The sequence below is a fragment of the Nerophis ophidion genome, linkage group LG20 (genome assembly GCF_033978795.1).
Source record: "Nerophis ophidion isolate RoL-2023_Sa linkage group LG20, RoL_Noph_v1.0, whole genome shotgun sequence".
Taxonomy (NCBI): Eukaryota; Metazoa; Chordata; class Actinopteri; order Syngnathiformes; family Syngnathidae; genus Nerophis; species Nerophis ophidion.
Window position 1 is genome coordinate 35661055 of NC_084630.1, and position 23042 is coordinate 35684096.

Here is a 23042-nt window from a genome sequence, read left to right on the forward strand (position 1 = left end):
CCTGCTATTACAGGTGCTGTTCATATTGTTAGAATATCATGAAAAAGGTGATTTATTTCAGTAATTATATTCAGAACGTGAAACTTACATATTATATCAATTTATTACACACATAGTGATATATTTGAAATGTTTATTTCTTTAAATTTTGATGATTAGTACTGACAATTACTGAAAATCCCAAATTCAGTATCTCAGAAAATTAGAATATTAGTTACGACTAGTACCAAAAATATTTTTTAGAAATGTGGGCCAACTGAAAAGTATGAACATGGAAAGTTTCAGCATGTACGGCAATCAATACTTAGTTGCAGCTCCTTTTCCCTGAATTGCTGCAGCAATACGGCGTGGCATGAAGTCCACCAGTCTGTTGCACTCCTCAGGTATTATGAGAGTCCAGGTTGCTTTAATAGTGGCCTTCAGCTCTTAAGCTTTGTTGGGTCTGGCATCTCGCATCTTCCGCTTCACAATACCTCATAGGTTTTCCATGGGGTTAAGGTCAGGTGAGTTTGCAGGCCAATCAAGAACAGGGATACCATGGTCCTTAAACCAGGTACTGGTAGATTTGGCACTGTGTGCAGGTGCCAAGTCATGTTGGAAAATGAAATCTTCACCTCCATAAAATAGGTCCGCGGCAGGTATCATAAAGTGTTCTAAAACTTCCTGGTAGACTGCTGCATTGACCCTAGACCTCAGGAAACACAGTGGACCAACACCAGCAGATGACATGGCACCCCAGACCATTACCAATTGTGGAAATTTGACACTGGACTTCAGGCAACGTGGATTCTGTGCCTCTCCTGTCTTCCTCCAGACTCTGGGACCTTGATTTCCAAAGGAGATACAAAATTTACTTTGATCTGAAAACATAACTTTGGACCACTCAGCAGCAGTCCAGTCCTTTTTGTCTTGAGCCCAGGCGAGACGCTTTTGACGTTGTCTCTTATTCAAGAGTGGCTTTACACATGGAATGCGACAGCTGAAGCCCATATCTTGCATACGTCGGTGCGTGGTGGTTCTTGAAGCACTGACTCCAGCTGCAGTCCACTCTTTGTGGATTTCCCCCACATTTTTGAATCGGTTTTGTTTGACAATCCTCTCCAGGGCGCGGTTATCCCTCTTGTTTATACACTTTTTTCTACCACATCTTTGTCTTCCCTTCGCCTCTCTATTAATGGGTTTGGACACAGAGCTCTGGGAACATTTAACCTCTTTGGCAATGACCTTTTGTGTCTTGCCCTCCTTCTTTAAAGTATCAATGGTCATCTTTTGGACAGTTGTCAAGTCTGCAGTCTTCCCCATGATTGTGTGTCATACAGAATCAAAACGAGAGACCATTTAAAGGCGTTTCCAGGTGTTTTGAGTTAGTTAGCTCATTAGAGTGTGGCACCAGGTGTCTTCAATATCTGACCTTTTCACCATATTCTAATTTTCTGAGATGTTGAATTTAGGTTTTTCATTGGTTGTCAGCTATAATCATCTCCTTTTTGGCAAAAAACACTTAAAATGTATCAGTCTGTTTGGAATGAATGTATACATTCTACAAGTTTGACTTTCTAAATGGAATTAATGAAATAAATAAACTTTTTCATGATATTCTAATAATATGACCAGCACCTGTATGTGTCAAATATATAATTTGTCTAAATATTTACACAAAGTTTGGATTTTTGGCAGCAATATCTTTTCTCTCGTATTCATGTCAATCCATCTCTGTCACTTTCATATTTAATTGAATCACTCGTGGCGCTCCTCTAATTGTCCAAGTGTTGCGGACTGAGGCAACTTGATGGCTGCAGCAGCAAGAACAAAGCTGGGAAAACACCAAGAAAGAAGGAGAAAAAATGGGCTTGAGCCATGGTTATTGCTATCTACTTCACAAATATTTGTTCTATTCTAAATACTGGTATCATATACGTATTATATTGAATCATCTGACGTAGTTCTGTTGTAGTTACAAAAAGGCAGAAGCGGATGCCGATACAGGTCAAAGTGAGAAATCGGTCAATCGCTAATCAGAATGAAACATTTTTGAAACTGAACTGTTCGTTGGCAACCGTGTCCTCTTCCTAGCCAGACCGTCAGACCCTGATGTGGAGCGCCACATGGCCCAAAGAAGTCCGGCAGCTGGCCGAGGATTTCCTGAAAGACTATGTGCAGATCAACGTTGGAGCGCTGCAGCTCAGCGCCAACCACAACATCCTGCAGATAGTGGATGTCTGCAACGACGTGGAGAAGGAGGACAAGTAAGACCCATGATCCGTTTGGTCACATAGCATTTTGCCACGTCTTCTTTTGTTCCACTTGAATCAGGCTGATGCGCTTGCTGGAGGAGATCATGAGTGAAAAAGAGAACAAGACCATTATATTCGTGGAGACTAAAAGGCGCTGCGATGAGATCACCAGGAGGATGAGAAGGGACGGGTAAGGACGCCTCATTCTACCAATAGTATTCTACTCAGGTGTGACTTTTAACGGAGATGGTTTGGTCACATGACCTAGTTGGCCAGCTATGGGGATTCACGGAGACAAGAGCCAGCAGGAGAGAGACTGGGTCCTGAATGGTGAGAATCCAACAGCGTTTCCACTGCGCGGTACCTACTTGGCTCCACAAGCTGTTGACTTGTACTGCCATGTACTATCCAGGCATTGGTTGATAGTCAATAGTCAATGAATGATAAATGTAAATTAACTCCGTAACTTTTTGGGCCTCGAGACATTTCCGTGTCCGTGTGTGTTTGTGTTCAGGGTTCACTCAGGACTTTAGCCCGTTTATTCATCAGCAGAATTAATTTAACTGACTCCTCTGGTCATCCAGCCACAATATTTGATTTGCTGGCTTACACACATGAACAGACAAAGCCTTGCTAGTCATTACTGAGAGGCACCGCAAAGTGACAACATTTAGGAGGAAACAAGATGAATGAAGTGTCCAAGTGTGGGGAAATATTAGCTTCAAAAGAAATGAGCAACAAGAGGCCATCAACACGGACAAACGAACAAGCATGCCAAATTAGTTGGAAAGTGGGGAAAAAAACAGCCAGCAGAGTTTTCCAACTGGGGAAAAATGTGCACTTGAAAATGTTTAATATCAACATTTTAAAGAATAGCTTACAAGAGGACCTTTGCCGAGCTTTTTGCACTGTAAGCAGATGTTACTTTTTTAAAGGTTTATTATTGTAGCTATATAGTATTTACAAAGTACAAAGAAGAAAAACAATGATAAACATTCTGAGTGTATCTCATCCATCCTTTCATTTTCGAGATCATCTTACTCGTCTCACCATATGAAATATAACTTACTTCACCAATTAATTATTTTTATGGTTATTACTTATGGAGTATATTGTGAATACATTGAGAACAGGAAGTGAACAAATGTGTTAGCAACTGCTATGTAAAGGAAAAGGGGTAGGATTAAATAACCTAAATGATAAATGGGTTGTACTTGTATAGCGCTTTTCTACCTTCAAGGTACTCAAAGCGCTTTGACACTACTTCCACATTTACCCATTCACACACACATTCACACACTGATGGAGGGAGCTGCCATGCAAGGCGCCAACCAGCACCCATCAGGAGCAAGGGTGAAGTGTCTTGCTCAGGACACAACGGACGTGACGAAGTTGGTACTAGGTGGGATTTGAACCAGGGACCCTCGGGTTGCTGCTTCTTCCTACTCCTTTTCCAACATGTTGAATAGAGAAACTGGAAATTGTTTTGTATCATGTTGTATGCAGGCATGTGTGATGCATCATGTTGTATGCGTGCATGTGTGATGCATCATGTTGTATGCGTGCACGTGCGCTGCATCATGTTGTATGCGTGCACGTGCGATGCATCATGTTGTATGCGTGCACGTGCGATGCATCATGTTGTATGCGTGCACGTGCGATGCATCATGTTGTATGCGTGCACGCGCGATGCATCATGTTGTATGCGTGCACGCGCGATGCATCATGTTGTATGCGTGCACGCGCGATGCATCATGTTGTATGCGTGCACGCGCGATGCATCATGTTGTATGCGTGCACGCGCGATGCATCATGTTGTATGCGTGCACGCGCGATGCATCATGTTGTATGCGTGCACGCGCGATGCATCATGTTGTATGCGTGCACGCGCGATGCATCATGTTGTATGCGTGCACGCGCGATGCATCATGTTGTATGCGTGCACGCGCGATGCATCATGTTGTATGCCTGCACGCGCGATGCATCATGTTGTATGCCTGCACGCGCGATGCATCATGTTGTATGCCTGCACGCGCGATGCATCATGTTGTATGCGTGCACGCGCGATGCATCATGTTGTATGCGTGCACGCGCGATGCATCATGTTGTATGCGTGCACGTGCGATGCATCATGTTGTATGCGTGCACGCCCGATGCATCATGTTGTATGCGTGCACGCGCGATGCATCATGTTGTATGCGTGCACGTGCGATGCATCATGTTGTATGCGTGCACGCCCGATGCATCATGTTGTATGCGTGCACGCCCGATGCATCATGTTGTATGCGTGCACGCGCGATGCATCATGTTGTATGCCTGCACGCGCGATGCATCATGTTGTATGCCTGCACGCGCGATGCATCATGTTGTATGCCTGCACGCGCGATGCATCATGTTGTATGCCTGCACGCGCGATGCATCATGTTGTATGCCTGCACGCGCGATGCATCATGTTGTATGCATGCACGCGCGATGCATCATGTTGTATGCATGCACGCGCGATGCATCATGTTGTATGCATGCACGCGCGATGCATCATGTTGTATGCATGCACGCGCGATGCATCATGTTGTATGCATGCACGCGCGATGCATCATGTTGTACGCATGCACGCGCGATGCATCATGTTGCACGCATGCACGTGCGGTGCATCATTATGCACGCATGCACGTGCGGTGCATCATGTTGCACGCATGCATGTGCGGTGCATCATGTTGCATGCATGCATGCGTGGTGCATCAGGCTGTGTGCATGCATGTGGTGCATCATGTTGTGTGCATGCATGTGTGATGCGTCATGTTGTATGCACGCATGTTCCAAATAAACTCAAACTCAAGTCAACAAGAGGTCACACTTATCATCACACCATGTACCAAATAAAATAACTTTGAGGTGGATAAGCAAAAGCCAAATAATTCCGTACATTAGGCGCATCGGGTTATAAGGCGCACTGTCGAGTTTTGAGGGGGAAAAAGGATTTTAAGTGCGCCTTATAGCCTGGAAAATAATGTATTTTTTTAATAAGAATACATTTTCTAATTACATTTTAATTAAAAAAATTCTGTGTGGAGTTTGCATGTTCTCCTCGTGACTGCGTCCACTCCGGCTTCCACCCACCTCCACAGACATGCACCTGGGGATAGGGCCCTCCCACCTCCAAAGACATGCACCTGGGGACAGGCCCCTCCCACCTCCAAAGACATGCACCTGGGGATAAGTTGATTGGCAACACTAAATGGTCCCTAGTGTGTGAATGTTGTCTATCTGTGATGAGGTGGCCACTTGTCCAGGGTGTATCCCGCTTTCTGCCCGTGTGCAGCTGGGATAGGCTCCAGCACCTCCGCGACCCCGAATGGGACAATCGGTAGAAAATGGATGGATGGAAGTTTTTAGGCCATGTGAAGGACAGAAGGATTGGAATGGTTGGGCGCCCAAATAACTGGCAAGGTTTAAATGAAGGACATTTTTGTTATTTTTAAAGGGAAACATTATCACAATTTCTGAAGAGGTAAAACCAATAAAAATCAGTTCCTAGTGGCCTTTTTTATTTTTCAAAGTTTTTCTCAAAATTTTACCCATCACGCAATATCCCGAAGAACGGCTTCAAAGTGCCTGACTTACACCGCCGCTATATCCACCCGTCTATTGTCCTGTGACGTCACTGCGTGAAGCCACCATAGACAAACATGGTGGATAGCACTGAAAGGTATAGCATAGTAGCTCGGATTCAGACTCGGATTTCAGCGGCGCAAGCGATTCAACAGATTACGCATGTATTGAAACGGATGATTGGAGAGTGGAGGCAGATAGCGAAAACGAAATTGAAGAAGAAACTGAAGCTATTGAGCCATATCACGACAGACGGCGGCACGGGAGGAAGCGAGGACGAATTCGGCGATCGCCTTCTAACCAACGATTGGTATGTGTTTGTTTGGCATTAAATGTGGGTGGAGGGAAAGGCTGGATGCAAATATAGCTACAAACGAGGCATAATGATGCAGTATGTACATACAGCTAGCCTAAATGGCATGTTAGCATCGATTTGCTTGCAGTAATGCTTTGACCAAATATGTCTGATTAGCACTCCACATAAGTCAATAACATCAACAAAACTTCCCTGTGTGTTTTCGTTGACTATATCATTGGAAATGCATCTGCTTTGAGTGTCGCAGGATATCCACACATTCTTGCCATCTCTGTCGTAGCATAGCTGTCGTCGGTAAAGTGTGCGGAACAAACGAGGGACTTTCGCATCTTTTGGCCAGTGGTGCAACTTGAATCCGTCCCTGTTAGTGTTTCACCCTCCGAGGCATGATGTCTCCAAGGTACGGAAAACAGTCGAAAAAAACGGAAAATAACAGAGCTTATTTGACTTGGTGTGTGTAATGTGTTTGAGAAAATGGCGGCTTGCTTCACGTTGTGACGTCACGAGTGAAAGGTCATTGCTCCGACAGCTAACAATTGAAAGGCGTTTAAATCGCCAAATTCACCATTTTAGAGTACGGAAATCAGTTAAAAAACATATGGTCTTTTTTCTGCAACATCAAGGTATATATTGACGCTTACATAGGTCTGCTGATAATGTTCCCCTTTAACAACGTATCGCAAAACCATGCTTTTTCCTTTTAATTTCCTAATCATCAAGCAGAGCCAAGCTGGTACTGTGCAGTGGAAAAGCAACAACTGAAGCACTGACATGACCGCCCGTCTACTTTTCAGAATTCCGATACGGCAAAGCGCCGATCCTCATCGCTACGGACGTGGCCTCCCGTGGTCTAGGTCAGTGTGCCCTCTGGTAGCAGCATCTCCCCACCTGTCTTCCACTTCATTTAAAGAAAGTCTTTTTGCTTTCTTTAACGTCTCTGTGCATTTTCTGAGTTTTTCTCACCTTAAGGTGGAGTCTGTGTGGCAGGCACTAGGCATGACAGTCCCAGGCCTGGCGAGGGAGAAGGAAGTGCTCAACTGGCTTTCCACCCAGTGGGCCTAGAGAGGTGACAGCTCTTGTGTGCCAGTCCCTTTTCTCAAAAGGCTCTGTGGCTAAGCCTTCGTCTCCCACGTGTCCAATTCTGTTCTCTGTCCATGGAGTTCACCCCGCAAATGCCGTCCAGCTGTTTACAAGTCAAAAGTTTAAAAAAAAAGCGAAAGCTCCATGTTGTGTCAGAAGGCGCCGAGTTGAAAAGTCCCCCGTTTGAGATTCGGGACCAAAAAAAAATGTATCTACGATGTCCTTTTGCTTCCTAAGTGCTGGATTCCTTGAAATGGAGGGAGCCGTTTGCAAAGTGCAAATTGACGAGACCTGGCACATATAGTGAGGAGAAAGAGTGAGAGACCAAAGATCCTCCCTGCAGCGCCTGTTTTTTGTAGTCATGTCGAGACCTGCCAACGAGAGACATGTTCTCAAGTGAACGCTGGCTTCTTCGGCGATCTTGCCCGGCCTCAATGAGACTGATGAAGGCTGTCAATTAGTCTGTTTGGTCTTGGCAAGACGTGCAGTGGGGCTCCTTTTGAGGGTGTACTGGGGGTCAAAAGCCACTTCACCAGTGCATAACCTGGCCCATCTGCCCAGAAGAAGCTCACTTGACAATTTGTGGGGGATTTGGCTGCATTGGGAAAGGACTAGTGAATGCATACTCCTCCTTAAATCCATTTCCCTTGCTAACAAACGGGGGAGTGACATGTCTTTTTGGATCATTTGGACTAGGGGTAAGCAATTGGAGTGTGCATCCTGTCTCTCTTCCCACAGTAGTATTCCCATGGACTGATGATGATGATGCTCTCACTAACCCCTTGCCTCCGCAGCCTCAACCTGGCTAATTGTCTGCTTTGGTCTGGCTGTTGTGGTGTGCAAAACCCCCTCCGGCCCTCCCATCTTTCCTTTTGCCACACTGCAACACTTCCCTACAGATGTGGAGGATGTCAAATTTGTCATCAATTATGACTACCCTAACTCCTCCGAGGACTATATCCACCGCATTGGACGCACGGCCCGCAGTCAAAAAACGGGCACGGCTTACACCTTCTTCACGCCCAACAACGGGAAGCAGGCCAGTGACCTCATCTCTGTGCTGCGGGAGGCCAACCAGGCCATTAACCCCAAGCTCATCCAGATGGCAGAGGACAGAGGAGGTAAGAGAAGCTGAAATGATGACATTGTGGGACTTATCAAAACCTCCCATGTTTGTTTGACAGCTGGTAACATGCAATTCGCGGGTTATTATTCTCAACACCTGCTCAATCTCCCCAAACTTGTCTCAATCGCAAATATTTTTTTTATCTAACATTATACCTGGGCTTCACGGTGGCAGAGGGGTTAGTGCGTCTGCCTCACAATACGAAGTTCCTGCAGTCCTGGGTTCAAATCCAGGCTCGGGATCTTTCTGTGTGGAGTTTGCATGTTCTCCCCGTGAATGCGTGGGTTCCCTCCGGGTACTCCGGCTTCCTCCCACTTCCAAAGACATGCACCTGGGGATAGGTTGATTGGCAACACTAAATTGGCCCTAGTGTGTGAATGTTGTCTGTCTGTCTGTGTTGGCCCTGCGATGAGGTGGCGGCTTGTCCAGGGTGTGCCCTGCCTTCCGCCCGATTGTAGCTGAGGCAGGCGCCAGCCCCCCCCGCGACCCCGAAAGGGAATAAGCGGTAGAAATGGATGGATGGATGGATTATACCTGTTATGTCATTATTTTTTAATCATTTTTCTTATTAACGTGTTGTTATTCATAAACACCCCCACCCCCAAACCTGGACCGAATCTTCCCAAACCTGTCCCAATCCTTGTGCTGCATTTTTTTCCTTCATTATAGTTTTGACGTTGTGTTATTAACGTGTTGTTGTTTGTTCACCAAATGATCCGCGAGCGCGGCACATGCTGTTGCTCACTACTCCCCTCACCTCCCAGGGGGTGAACATGGGGATGGGTCAAATGCAGAGGTCACATTTCACCACACCTAGTGTGTGTGTGTGTGTGTGTGTGTGTGTGTGTGTGTGTGTGTGTGTGTGTGTGTGTGTGTGTGTGTGTGTGTATCATTGGGACTTTAACTTTATTCATAACCAGTACCCCAAACCTGTCCCAATCATTGTGCTACATTTTTTTGGTTTATTATAGTTCTGATATTATGTTATTAACGGGTTGTTATTCATAATCAGCCACATAAAAATTAATTGGTCTAGTCTTATTTGTATGTCCACCTTGTATGGTTTTTATGTTATTAACGTGTTCCTGTTCCTAACATCCTAAAAACTGTTAAAATCGCTCTAATCTTGTCCGATTTGTTTATGCAATATTTGTGTTGCAAAATGTTTTTGTTATTATATAGAGTGTGAATGTTGTCTGTTTGTCTATCTGTGTTGGCCTGTGATGAGGTGGTGACTTGTCCAGGGTGTACCGGGCCTTCCTTGTCCAGGGTATACCCCTCTTTCCTTGTCCAGGGTGTACCCTCCTTCCTTGTTCAGGGTGTACGCCTCCTTCCTTGTCCAGGGTGTACGCTTCCTTACCTTGTCCAGGGTGTACCCCGCCTTCCTTGTCCAGGGTGTTTCTGTCTCCCTTGTCCAGAGTGTACCCCGCCTCTCTTGTCCAGGGCGTACACCTCCTTCCTTGTCCAGGGTGTACGCCTCCTTCCTTGTCCAAAGTGTACGCCGCCTCCCTTGTCCAGGGTGTACGCCTCCTTCCTTGTCCAGGGTGCACTCCTTCTTCCTTTTCGAGGGTGCACTCCTCCTTCCTTGTCCAGGGTGTACCCCGCCTTCCTTGTCCAGGGTGTACCTCGCCTCCCTTGTCCAGGGTGTACCCCGCCTCCCTTGTCCAGGGTGTACCCCGCCTTCCTTGTCCAGGGTGTACCTCGCCTCCCTTGTCCAGGGTGTACCCCGCCTCCCTTGTCCAGGGTGTACCCCGCCTCCCTTGTCCAGGGTGTACGCCTCCTTCCTTGTCCAGGGTGTACGCCTCCTTCCTTGACCAGGGTGTACTCCTCCTTCCTTGTCGAGGGTGTACTCCTCCTTCCTTTTCGAGGGTGCACTCCTCCTTCCTTGTCCAGGGTGTACCCCGCCTTCCTTGTCCAGGGTGTACCCCGCCTCCCTTGTCCAGGGTGTACCCCGCCTCCCTTGTCCAGGGTGTACCCCGCCTCCCTTGTCCAGGGTGTACCCCGCCTCTCTTGTCCAGGGTGTACGCCTCCTCCCTTGACCAGGGTGTACACCTCCTCCCTTGGCCAGGGTGTACCCCGCCTCCCTTGTCCAGGGTGTACCCCGCCTCCCTTGTCCAGGGTGTACCCCGCCTCCCTTGTCCAGGGTGTACCCCGCCTCTCTTGTCCAGGGTGTACGCCTCCTTCCTTGACCAGGGTGTACACCTCCTCCCTTGGCAAGGGTGTACCCCGCCTCCCTTGTCCAGGGTGTACGCCTTCTTCCTTATCCAGGGTGTACCCCTCCTCCCTTGTCCAGGGTGTACGCCTCCTTCCTTGTCCAGGGTGTACTCCTCCTTCCTTGTCGAGGGTGTACTCCTCCTTCCTTGTCGAGGGTGCACTCCTCCTTCCTTGTCGAGGGTGTACTCCTCCTTCCTTGTCCAGGGTGTACTCCTCCTTCCTTGTCCAGGGTGTACTCCTCCTTCCTTGTCGAGGGTGTACTCCTCCTTCCTTGTCCAGGGTGTACTCCTCCTTCCTTGTCGAGGGTGCACTCCTCCTTCCTTGTCCAGGGTGCACCCCGCCTTCCTTGTCCAGGGTGCACCCCGCCTTCCTTGTCCAGGGTGCACCCCGCCTTCCTTGTCCAGGGTGTTTCTGTCTCCCTTGTCCAGGGTGTTTCTGTCTCCCTTGTCCAGGGTGTACCCCACCTCCCTTGTCCAGGGTGTACTCCTCCTTCCTTGTCCAGGGTGTACTCCTCCTTCCTTGTCGAGGGTGCACTCCTCCTTCCTTGTCGAGGGTGTACTCCTCCTTCCTTGTCGAGGGTGTACTCCTCCTTCCTTGTCCAGGGTGTACTCCTCCTTCCTTGTCGAGGGTGCACTCCTCCTTCCTTGTCGAGGGTGCACTCCTCCTTCCTTGTCCAGGGTGCACCCCGCCTTCCTTGTCCAGGGTGCACCCCGCCTTCCTTGTCCAGGGTGCACCCCGCCTTCCTTGTCCAGGGTGTTTCTGTCTCCCTTGTCCAGGGTGTTTCTGTCTCCCTTGTCCAGGGTGTACCCCACCTCCCTTGTCCAGGGTGTACTCCTCCTTCCTTGTCCAGGGTGTACTCCTCCTTCCTTGTCGAGGGTGCACTCCTCCTTCCTTGTCCAGGGTGTACTCCTCCTTCCTTGTCGAGGGTGCACTCCTCCTTCCTTGTCCAGGGTGCACTCCTCCTTCCTTGTCCAGGGTGTACCCCGCCTCCCTTGTCCAGGGTGTACCCCGCCTCCCTTGTCCAGGGTGTACCCCGCCTCCCTTGTCCAGGGTGTTTTTGTCTCCCTTGTCCAGGGTGTACCCCGCCTCCCTTGTCCAGGGTGGTTCTGTCTCCCTTGTCCAGGGTCTACCCCGCCTCCCTTGTCCAGGGTGTTTCTTTCTCCCTTGTCCAGGGTGTACGCCGCCTCCCTTGTCCAGGGTGTACCTTGCCTCCCTTGTCCAGGGTGTACCCCGCCTCCCTTGTCCAGGGTTTACGCCTCCTTCCTTGTCCAAGGTGTACTCCGCCTTCTGCCCGAATGCAGCTGAGATAGGCTCCAGCACCCCCCGCCACTCCGAGAGGGACAAGCGGTAGAAAATGGATGCATGTTGCTCCCGTTTTCTGACTCCTGACCAGCCCCTCGTCTTGTCAGAAGCTCCCCAAACGTGTGGAAGTCCCTTGTGCTGCATTTATATTCTAACTATTACAGTTTTCATGTTATTAACGTAGCGTGACATTTACATTTGTGCTTGATTGTGCTGCCTATTATACTTTTAACATTCATTACCAGCCTTGTCAAAATCACCCCAAACTTGTCCTGATCGTTTGTGCTGCAAAAATCGTCTCGTCTATCATATGAATATTTTTGTATTATGTATATGTTTTATAGACTACACTTAAACTTCCTTTTTATCGCCATTCAAATGTGAACTTTACAGTACAGACAAGAAGGACATGTGGTGGCGTTAGCTCACGGTAGTGCAGGATAAAAGAGCAACAAGGTGCAGGTATAAATCAATAGATGACTGTACAGATAAATATATTGCGCTTTTGCATATGCATCCACGTTTATGGATGTATGTTACATTGTCTTCATATTCCAGACACTTCATCCATTTTGGGGGGGAATTGAGGGGAATCTTATGGGTCTGGTTATGAATAATTCAACACTACAATTATATTAGTGAGACCAACAATGCAGCACACAGAAATAAGACAAGTGTGGGGAGATAGTGAAATAGTTGGGGGGGCTGGATGACCTCGTTAAAGTAAGCTAAAGTAAATGTTTCCAGGGCAAGTTTGGGGCCAAGTCCACCCAGGTGTGTTGTTGACCTCCTCCCGCTCTTTTCTTCTCCCACGGCGTGCAGGTCGCGGAAGAGGAGGACGAGGTGGCTACAAAGACGAGCGTCGAGATAGGTACTCCGGAGGTGGGAGACGAGATAACTTTGGTGGCGGTAGCTACAGGGAAAACGATAGAGGGTTTGGAAATGGGCCAAAGGGTGGCTTTGGGGGCAAGGTGCAAAATGGCGGCGGCGGCGGCTACAGAGGCAACAGTGGTAGTTATGGTCACAGTTACAGCAATGGTGGTCAAGGCAGCTTTGGTGCGCCGTCCCATCAGGGGGCTTCCTTTGGGAACCAAAGCTTTCAGGGGCCCCCTCACTTCGGGGCCATGCAGAGGCCTGCCCAGAATGGCATGAAAAGCCCGTTTCCTTTTGCCTCTCAGCCCTCACTGGCACCCCCACCTCCACCTCCCATGCCCTACCCCTTACCTCCACCCTTCCCACAGTAGAGGACATCTTCTCTCTTTCTCTTCATTCTAACATGACATTCTTCTTCTTCTTGTTAGGAACACTCTGGCTTTGCACTTCTTTTTAGTCTTACATTCCTGTGCATGGTACTGACTTTGTGCTAAACATTGATGGAAGTCATGTGAGGAGTGTCTTCAATGTGCATCTGACCCTGTTTTACAATAAAAAAAAGAAAGAAAAAAAGGGTGTTTCTTTTCACTACAATATGTTCAGAATTAGAAATACTTTATTAATCCCCCAGGAGAAATGAAGATTTTTAGCATAATCCCATTCAAGATCAGACAAACACTACAGGGAGACAGAACAGGATCACACATGACGGGGAGACAGAACAGGATCAAACATGACAGGGAGACAGAATATGACCAAACATTACAGGGAGACAGAACAGGATCAAACATGACGGGGAGACAGAACAGGATCAAACATTACAGGGAGACAGAACAGGATCAAACATGACGGGGAGACAGAACAGGATCAAACATGACGGGGAGACAGAACAGAATCACACATGACAGGGAGACAGAACAGGATCAATCATGACAGGGAGACAGAACAGGATCACATGACAGGGAGACAGAGCAGGATCACACATGACAGGGAGACAGAACAGGATCACACATGACAGGGAGACAGAACAGGATCACACATGACAGGGAGACAGAACAGGATCGAACATGACAGGGAGACAGAACAGGATCGAATATGACAGGGAGACAGAACAGGATCGAACATGACAGGGAGACAGAAAAGGATCAAACATGACAGGGAGACAGAACAGGATCAAACATGACAGGGAGACAGAACAGGATCAAACATGACAGGGGGACAGAAAAGGATCAAACATGACAGGGGGACAGAACAGGATCACACATGACAGGGAGACAGAACAGGATCAAACATGACGGGGAGACAGAACAGAATCAAACATGACAGGGAGACAGAACAGAATCACACATGACAAGGAAACAGAACAGGATCAATCATGACAGGGAGACAGAACAGGGTCAAACATGACAGGGAGACAGAACAGGATCACACATGACAGGGAGACAGAGCAGGATCACACATGACAGGGAGACAGAACAGGATCACACATGACAGGGAGACAGAACAGGATCACACATGACAGGGAGACAGAACAGGATCACACATGACAGGGAGACAGAACAGGATCGAACATGACAGGGAGACAGAACAGGATCACACATGACGGAGACAGAAAAGGATCAAACATGACAGGAAGACGGAACATGACCAAACATTACAGGGAGACAGAACAGGATCAAACATGACGGGGAGACAGAACAGGATCAAACATGACAGGGAGACAGAACAGAATCACACATGACGGGGAGACAGAACGGGATCAATCATGACAGGGAAACAGAACAGGATCACACATGACAGGGAGACAGAACAGGATCACACATGACAGGGAGACAGAACAGGATCACACATTACAGGGAGACAGAACAGGATCAAACATGACGGGGAGACAGAACAGGATCACACATGACAGGGAGACAGAACAGGATCAAACATGACAGGGAGACAACAGGATCACACATGACGGAGACAGAACCGGATCACACATGACAGGGAGACAAAACAGGATCACACATGACAGGGAGACAGAACAGGATCACACATGACAGGGAGACAGAACCGGATCAAACATTACAGGGAGACAGAACAGGATCACACATGACAGGGAGACAGAACAGGATCAAACATGACAGGGAGACAGAACAGGATCACACATTACAGGGAGACAGAACAGGATCACACATGACAGGGAGACAGAACAGGATCACACATGACAGGGAGACAGAACAGGATCACACATGACAGAGAGACAGAACAGGACCAAACATGACAGGGAGACAGAACAGGATCACACATGACAGGGAGACAGAACAGGATCAAACATGACAGGGAGACAGAACAGGATCACACATGACAGGGAGACAGAACAGGACCACACATGACAGGGAGACAGAACAGGATCAAACATTACAGGGAGACAGAACAGGATCACACATGACAGGGAGACAGAACAGGATCACACATGACAGGGAGACCGAACAGGATCACACATGACAGAGAGACAGAACAGGATCAAACATGACAGGAAGACAGAATAGGATCACACATGACAGGGAGACAGAAGAGGATCACACATGACAGAGGACAGAACAGGATCAAACATGACAGGGAGACAGAACAGGATCACACATGACAGGGAGACAGAACAGGATCACACATGACAGGGAGACAGAACAGGATCACACATGACAGAGAGACAGAACAGGATCAAACATGACAGGGAGACAGAATAGGATCACACATGACAGGGAGACAGAACAGGCTCAAACATGACAGGGAGACAGAACAGGATCGCTGACGGCTCTGCCAACTTCAGCGCCCCTTACAAAAAAGGTGAGAAACAGGTGAACTATTTAATATCAACCATATATTGTATTTACTTTTTGATTGATTGATTGATTGAAACGTGTATAAGTAGATTGCACAGTACAGTACATATTCCATACATTTGACCACTAAATGGTAACACCCCAATAAGTTTTTCGACTTGTTTAAGTCGGGGTCCACGTTGAAGAATTATGAAATAAGGAAGAAAAAATATAAATGTAAACCGTATTTACCTTTGAAGAGTATGAAAACAAAGACCATACCCATGATTGGCAAGCACGCACATATTCCAGTCCAGCAGATGGCGCTATATACACTCTTATAATCTGTCACCAACGAAAAAGAAAAGTAGCGGAAGTGCAGGAAGTCCTCGTGTGTCACCCGGATGTGGGCGGAGACTTGTGCTTTTTTAAATACAGAACAGAGTTAGCTGCAAGTCTAGGTGCTTGAATATATGCTGACAGGGACAAGCGGTAGCAAATGTAGGTGCTTGAATATATGCTGACAGGGACAAGTGGTAGCAAATGTAGGTGCTTGAATATATGCTGACAGGGACAAGCGGTAGCAAATGTAGGTGCTTGAATATATGCTGACAGGGACAAGCGGTAGCAAATGTAGGTGCTTGAATATATGCTGACTGGGACAAGCGGGAGAAAATGGACGGCTGCATGGTGGTGGCCAGTTAGACACGTGATGTTGACGTTGAGGACGAGAAGCGTGCGTCCTGCAGCCAGGCTGCTCACACATGACGTCACACATGACGTCACCCATGTCAGCTCGCCTGCGGCCAGCAAACAACACTCGGACGAGGTGAGGACTTTGCTGCGAGTGTTCGCGGACACACACTTCATCTCGCCCGGGGACACCAACCTGGGACTGTTCGGCCGTGGAAGGAGCTGCAGCTACGGACCGCTGGGCACGGAGCTCCGGAGGAATGTGCTGCGGGAGTGGTGGTCCTCCGTGACGGGCTCCCGGGCCCAGGTGTTCGCCATCAACACGCCCAACAGCACGCCTGGACACCTGGCCGTGACGTCACCTGACCACCTGCACATGTCAGCCCTGCTCCGGAACAACTTACTTCACGGTACCACACACACAGCAACATACTACACTCCACACACACAGCAACATACTACACTCCACACACACAGCAACATACTACACTCCACACACACAGCAACATACTACACTCCACACACACAGCAACATACTACACTCCACACACACAGCAACATACTACACTACACACACACAGCAACATACTACACTCCACACACACACAGCAACATACTACACTCCACACACACAGCAACATACTACACTCCACACTCACACAGCAACGTACTACACTCCGCACACACACAGCAACATACTACACTACACACACACACAGCAACATACTACACTCCACACTCACACAGCAACGTACTACACTCCACACACACACAGCAACATACTACACTCCACACACACACAGCAACATACTACACTACACACACACACAGCAACATACTACACTCCACACACACACAGCAACATACTACACTCCACACACACACATCAACATACTACACTCCACACACACACAGCAACATACTACACTCCACACACACACACAGCAAAATACTACACTCCACACTCACACAGCAACGTACTACACTCCACACACACACAGCAACATACTACACTCCACACACACACAGCAACATACTACACTCCACACACACACAGCAACATACTACACTACACACACACACAGCAACATACTACACTCCACACACACACAGCAACATACTACACTCCACACACACACAGCAACATACTACACTCCACACACACACAGCAACATACTACACACACACACACACAGCAACATACTACACTCCACACACACACAGCAACATACTACACTACACACACACACACAGCAACATACTACACTCCACACTCACACAGCAACGTACTACACTCCACACACACACAGCAACATACTACACTACACACACACACACAGCAACATACTACACTACAAACACACAGCAACATACTACACTCCACACACACACAGCAACATACTACACTCCACACACACACAGCAACATACTACACTCCACACGCACAGCAACATACTACACTCCACACTCACACAGCAACGTACTACACTCCACACACACACAGCAACATACTACACTACACACACACACACACAGCAAAATACTACACTCCACACTCACACAGCAACGTACTACACTCCACACACACACAGCAACATACTACACTCCACACACACACAGCAACATACTACACTACACACACACACACAGCAACATACTACACTCCACACTCACACAGCAACGTACTACACTCCACACACACACACAGCAACATACTACACTACACACACACACACAGCAACATACTACACTACAAACACACAGCAACATGCTACACTCCACACACACAGCAACATACTACACTCCACACACACACAGCAACATACTACACTCCACACACACACAGCAACGTACTACACTCCACACACACACAGCAACATACTACACTACACACACACACACAGCAACATACTACACTACAAACACACAGCAACATACTACACTCCACACACACACAGCAACGTACTACACTCCACACACACACAGCAACGTACTACACTCCACACACACACAGCAACATACTACACTACACACACACACACAGCAACATACTACACTCCACACACACACAGCAACATACTACACTCCACACACACACAGCAACATACTACACACACACACACAGCAACGTACTACACTCCACACTCACACAGCAACATACTACACTCCACACACACTCAGCAACATACTACACTCCACACACACACAGCAACATACTACACACACACACACAGCAACGTACTACACTCCACACACACACAGCAACATACTACACTCCACACACACACAGCAACATACTACACTCCACACACACACAGCAACATACTACACTACACACACAGCAACGTACTACACTCCACACTCACACAGCAACGTACTACACTCCACACACACACAGCAACATACTACACTACACACACACACAGCAACATACTACACTACACACACACACAGCAACATACTACACTACAAACACACAGCAACATACTACACTCCACACACACACAGCAACATACTACACTCCACACACACACAGCAACATACTACACTCCACACACACACAGCAACATACTACACTCCACACACACACAGCAACATACTACACTACACACACACACAGCAACATACTACACTCCACACACACAGCAACATACTACACTCCACACACACACAGCAACATACTACACTCCACACACACACAGCAACATACTACACTACACACACACAGCGCAACATACTACACTACACACACACACAGCAACATACTACACTACACACACACACAGCAACATACTACACTCCACACACACACAGCAACATACTACACTCCACACACACACAGCAACATACTACACTCCACAGACACACAGCAACATACTACACTCCTTACACACACAGCAACATACTACACTCCACACACACACAGCAACATACTACACTCCACACACACAGCAACATACTACACACACACACACACAGCAACATACTACACACACACACAGCAACATACTACACTCCACACACACACAGCAACATACTACACTACACACACACACAGCAACATACTACACTCCGCACACACACAGCAACATACTACACTCCGCACACACACAGCAACATACTACACTCCGCACACACACAGCAACGTACTACACTACACACTCACACAGCAACGTACTACACTCCACACACACACAGCAACATACTACACTCCACACACACACAGCAACATACTACACTCCACACACACACAGCAACATACTACACTACACACACACACACACAGCAACATACTACACTACACACACACACACAGCAACATACTACACTCCACACACACACAGCAACATACTACACTCCACACACACACAGCAACATACTACACTACACACACACACAGCAACATACTACACTACAAACACACAGCAACATACTACACTCCGCACACAGCAACATTTTTTTTAATTTGTTTTATTAAATCAACATAAAAAACACAATATACAAAGGACACCCCCCCGGGCTGCGGGACAAATTATTAAGCGTTGACCGGTCCACGGATACAAAAAGGTTGGGGACCACTGACATACTACACTCCATGGCATTGGAAATGACACAGTAACATACTACACTCCATGACACAGTAACATACTACACTCAGTGACACAGCAACATACTACACTGTGTGACACAGTAACATACTACACTCTGTGACACTGGAAATGACACAGTAACATTCTACACTCCATGACACTGGAAATGACACAGTAACATACTACACACCATGACACAGTAACATACTACACTCGATGACACAGTAACATTCTACACTCCATGACACTGGAAATGACACAGTAACATACTACACACCATGACACAGTAACATACTACACGCCATGACACAGTAACATACTACACTCCATGACACTGGAAATGACACAGTAACATACTACACTCGATGACACAGTAACATTCTACTCTCCGTGACACAGTAACATTCTACACTCCATGACACTGGAAATGACACAGTAACATACTACACACCATGACACAGTAACATACTACACGCCATGACACAGTAACATACTACACTCCATGGCACAGTAACATACTACACTCCGTGACACAGTAACATACTACACTCCATGACACTGGAAATGACACAGTAAATTACTACACACCATGACACAGTAACATACTACACTCCATGGCACAGTAACATACTACACTCCGTGACACAGTAACATACTACACTCCATGGCACTGGAAATGACACAGTAACATACTACACGCCATGACACAGTAACATACTACACTCCATGGCACAGTAACATACTACACTCCGTGACACAGTAACATACTACACTCCATGGCACTGGAAATGACACAGTAACATACTACCCGCCATGACACAGTAACATACTACACTCCATGGCACAGTAACATACTACACTCCGTGACACAGTAACATACTATACTCCATGGCACTGGAAATGACACAGTAACATACTACACTCGATGACACAGTAACATTCTACTCTCCGTGACAAAGTAACATTCTACACTCCATGACACTGGAAATGACACAGTAACATACTACACACCATGACACAGTAACATACTACACGCCATGACACAGTAACATACTACACTCCATGGCACAGTAACATACTACACTCTGTGACACAGTAACATACTACACTCCATGACACTGGAAATGACACAGTAACATACTACACTCGATGGCACAGTAACATTCTACTCTCCGTGACACAGTAACATTCTACAATCCATGACTCTGGAAATGACACACTAACATACTACACACCATGACACAGTAACATACTACACGCCATGACACAGTAACATACTACACTCCATGGCACAATAACATACTACACTCCGTGACACAGTAACATACTACACTCCATGACACTGGAAATGACACAGTGACATACTACACACCATGACACAGTAACATACTACACGCCATGACACAGTAACATACTACACTCCATGGCACAGTAACATATTACACTCCATGGCACTGGAAATGACACAGTAACATACTACACTCCATGTCACTGGAAATGACACAGTAACATACTACACTCCATGACACAGTAACATACTACACTCTGTGAGACAGTAACATACTATACTCCATGGCACTGGAAATGACACAGTAACATACTACACTCCATGACACAGTAACATACTACACTCCGTGACACAGTAACATACTACACTCTGTGACACTGGAAATGACACAGTAACATACTACACTCCATGATACAGTAACATACTGCACTCCGTGACACAGTAACATACTACACTGGAAATGACACAGTAACATACTACACACCATGACACAGTAACATACTACACGCCATGACACAGTAACGTACTACACTCCATGGCACAGTAACATACTACACTCCATGGCACTGGAAATGACACAGTAACATACTACACTCCATGACACAGTAACATACTACACTCCATGACACAGTAACATACTACACTCTGTGAGACAATAACATACTGTACTCCATGGCACTGGAAATGACACAGTAACATACTACACTCCATGACACAGTAACATACTACACGCCATGACACAGTAACATACTACACTCTGTGACACTGGAAATGACACAGTAACATTCTACACTCCATGACACTGGAAATGACACAGTAACATACTACACACCATGACACAGTAACATACTACACTCGATGACACAGTAACATTCTACACTCCATGACACTGGAAATGACACAGTAACATACTACACACCATGACACAGTAACATACTACACGCCATGACACAGTAACATACTACACTCCATGACACTGGAAATAACACAGTAACATACTACACTCGATGACACAGTAACATTCTACTCTCCGTGACACAGTAACATTCTACACTCCTTGACACTGGAAATGACACAGTAAATTACTACACACCATGACACAGTAACATACTACACGCCATGACACAGTAACATACTACACTCCATGGCACAGTAACATACTACACTCCGTGACACAGTAACATACTACACTCCATGGCACTGGAAATGACACAGTAACATACTACACGCCATGACACAGTAACATACTACACTCCATGGCACAGTAACATACTACACTCCGTGACACAGTAACATACTATACTCCATGGCACTGGAAATGACACAGTAACATACTACACTCGATGACACAGTAACATTCTACTCTCCGTGACAAAGTAACATTCTACACTCCATGACACTGGAAATGACACAGTAACATACTACACACCATGACACAGTAACATACTACACGCCATGACACAGTAACATACTACACTCCATGGCACAGTAACATACTACACTCTGTGACACAGTAACATACTACACTCCATGACACTGGAAATGACACAGTAACATACTACACTCGATGGCACAGTAACATTCTACTCTCCGTGACACAGTAACATTCTACAATCCATGACTCTGGAAATGACACACTAACATACTACACACCATGACACAGTAACATACTACACGCCATGACACAGTAACATACTACACTCCATGGCACAATAACATACTACACTCCGTGACACAGTAACATACTACACTCCATGACACTGGAAATGACACAGTAACATACTACACACCATGACACAGTAACATACTACACGCCATGACACAGTAACATACTACACTCCATGGCACAGTAACATATTACACTCCATGGCACTGGAAATGACACAGTAACATACTACACTCCATGTCAC

At 46.8% G+C, this 23042-nt stretch overlaps 2 protein-coding genes across 2 annotated transcripts in view; both read left to right on the forward strand.

Moving 5' to 3' along the window:
• LOC133539056 (probable ATP-dependent RNA helicase DDX5) overlaps positions 1–13309 on the forward strand; it is a 32205-nt gene extending 18896 nt beyond the window's left edge. Inside the window, exons 8-13 of the mRNA XM_061881087.1 lie at positions 2074–2246; positions 2314–2424; positions 2503–2564; positions 6954–7013; positions 8139–8360; positions 12704–13309. Coding sequence (XP_061737071.1) covers positions 2074–2246; positions 2314–2424; positions 2503–2564; positions 6954–7013; positions 8139–8360; positions 12704–13125 — 1050 coding nt within the window. The 3' untranslated portion in view covers positions 13126–13309. The remainder of the gene's footprint in view (positions 1–2073; positions 2247–2313; positions 2425–2502; positions 2565–6953; positions 7014–8138; positions 8361–12703) is intronic.
• A 2639-nt stretch (positions 13310–15948) lies between these two features.
• Positions 15949–23042, forward strand: part of polg2 (polymerase (DNA directed), gamma 2, accessory subunit) — a 17947-nt gene continuing 10853 nt past the window's right edge. Inside the window, exons 1-2 of the mRNA XM_061881088.1 lie at positions 15949–16022; positions 16155–16664. Of these exons, the coding sequence (XP_061737072.1) occupies positions 16211–16664 (454 nt within the window). The 5' untranslated portion in view covers positions 15949–16022; positions 16155–16210. The remainder of the gene's footprint in view (positions 16023–16154; positions 16665–23042) is intronic.